The 2,369-nt window shown below is 37.2% G+C and overlaps 1 protein-coding gene across 3 annotated transcripts in view; it reads left to right on the top strand.

The window, feature by feature from the left end:
* Positions 1-2,369, top strand: part of Scoc (short coiled-coil protein) — a 36,136-nt gene extending 33,767 nt beyond the window's left edge. For 2 of the 3 annotated variants that reach the window (XM_033760059.1, XM_010610897.3), the window contains exons 3-5: positions 268-336; positions 640-723; positions 1,904-2,369. In XM_033760059.1, the coding sequence (XP_033615950.1) occupies positions 268-336; positions 640-723; positions 1,904-2,046 (296 nt within the window). In that variant the 3' untranslated portion in view covers positions 2,047-2,369. The remainder of the gene's footprint in view (positions 1-267; positions 337-639; positions 724-1,903) is intronic. The other variant, XM_033760060.1, reaches the window with a different exon arrangement.

Here is a 2,369-nt window from a genome sequence, read left to right as displayed (position 1 = left end):
AAAAAAAAAAAAAAAAAATTGAATAAATTTACAGTAGTGTTTAATTTTATGCATTTTTGGGTTACCAAGAAGCCCTTGGTACGCTTCTCTTTGTAAACAGTACTGTCGTGCCCCTTTGCTCATTTACCCATAGGTAGTTGTTTTCTTGAAAGTAGCAAAGCATGTGAAGAGTTCTGGGTCACATAATTTGCCTATAATTATTATCATTTGAAAAATAGGTTTATATTTTATCACCATCAGTGTCTGTGTTTCTTTCCCTTTTTGTAGGCTGTTCCAGGATTTTGTGTCCAAGGCCTGGAAGTTTGTTGTCCAAGATGATGAATGCTGACATGGATGGTATACTCTTCATTTTCTTTTCTTGTAGACGCTTTTGCTTTATTAACAATGCAGAGAGCAGAGAGGCAGTCTCCGCGGGTTTAGGTTGTGGTTCATTTACTTATTTATATCCTGTCTAGGTTTAGAAAGGATCCGAGGAAGTTTTCAACCTTTATTTCCCCCTTTGTGCCCATCAGTGATGTGGGGGTATAATTTTTTACTTCAGTGGGCTCTACGGATATAAAATGTGCAGATCTTTACGTTCTACAGTACACAGTGGTGCCTAATGTTTGTTAATAGTAAATTTGAACCTTTTCTTTACAGCAGTTGATGCTGAAAATCAGGTGGAACTGGAGGAAAAAACACGACTTATTAATCAAGTGTTGGAACTCCAACACACACTTGAAGGTTAGCTTACATTTTGTAACTTTATGAATGACATTTAGTTCATTGAAGTTGTAAGCATTGATGTTGCCAGGTTTTTCAGGATGTATAAGTGTCCATTTTCATAGGTGGTTTTTTTTTTTCCTCTTTCTCCTGGTTTTGGTTGGTGTCTAAAAGAACAGATATGGTTCAATAAGAAAGTCTTAACATGATGCTGTTTAGTACGAGGGCTGTTTTCAAATCCTGGCAATGTGTAACTGAGTCTGCTGTAATAAAGCTTACATTAAATTGAGGACAACATATTAACCTGAGAAACTACAAGGGAATTGGTGTTTTTTAATTTTCTAAATATCACATTAGTACTAGCACTGTGACATCTTTTAGTGTTTAATGAAATTAAAGGGTGGTGTCTTTTGGGCACTGATAAGCTTCCAGTGAGTCCCCATTGGACAGAGGTGACCGCAGCCAGGGTGTGGCTCCCAGGGCACCTTTCAGGGTCACATTACACTCTGCCTCACGTAGTCCACCTCGGACTGTCTGCCTTCCCCGTCATCTCCCTATACCAGCCAAGCATGCTTCTACCTAGGACAGGTGGCTGCTTCCCTCTGCTTCGCTCATCTCTTAGCTGCACATCGAAATGGCTCATTCTCTCGTTCCCTAAAAGTCTCTGGTCAGATTCTCTTTATCGGAATAGAAAAGCGCAACTGCTCCTTATAAGGACTTTCACCCTTTGTACTTTTCCCCTCATTGATTTTTTCCCCATCCAGCTCTCCACTTAACATTTGCTCCTGTTCCCTAATGAACACGTGCCCATATGCACCTTTTTTTCTCTACTGTTGCTTCAAGAACAGTGCCTGGCTCTTTGAGGGCATTAATACTTATTTGTTAAATGCATGCCATTGAATCTAATGTGAAATCTTTTTAGGAATTAGTATCTACTGAATTGCACTCATTTACTTTACCTCAGCGGGCTCTGAAGTACTCCGAATTTAAAAACAGAAAATTTAGATCATGATCTTTTATCTTTGCAGCCCCAAGGTATTTAACCAGGGCCGCCTTGTGTATGTTAGAGAAGTGCTCTGCCACAGAGCTACATCCTCAGTTACATGCAATCCTTCTTTTAAGAATGAATCTTAAATATATTGTAATATGGAGTTATTACCATCATTTTATTGATAATGGGCATTTTAATTTTTTTATATAGATCTCTCTGCAAGAGTAGATGCAGTTAAGGAAGAAAATCTGAAGTTAAAATCAGAAAACCAAGTTCTTGGACAATATATAGAAAACCTCATGTCTGCTTCTAGTGTTTTTCAGACAACTGACACAAAAAGCAAAAGAAAGTAAGGGATTGATTTCCCTTCTGCTTTATGGAATTGCTGCTGATTTAAAACTTGGATAGATTCCAAAAGTTACAGTACTTTGTGGCTTCTTTGAATATTTATGAAGATAATGTCAGGCCTAGGCAAAATTAACTGCGTAACAGAAGACTTCCATGAATTTGTGTATTATGTTAGTCTGAAAATGTGCAAATGTATTGTAGAGACTTTATAATTAGAATTGCATATATTTATGAAACTTGAAGATGTTTTATCAAATTTGCTTTGATATATAGGTTTAGCACTGTCTTTTATTATAGGCTTAGTAAGATAAACCAGAAAATAACCACC

Source organism: Fukomys damarensis, unplaced genomic scaffold (assembly GCF_012274545.1).
Source record: "Fukomys damarensis isolate Sample0158 unplaced genomic scaffold, DMR_v1.0_HiC HiC_scaffold_38, whole genome shotgun sequence".
In the NCBI taxonomy this organism is placed as follows: domain Eukaryota; kingdom Metazoa; phylum Chordata; class Mammalia; order Rodentia; family Bathyergidae; genus Fukomys; species Fukomys damarensis.
Note: the sequence above shows the minus strand (reverse complement) of the source record. Positions and strands in the feature narration are given on the sequence as shown.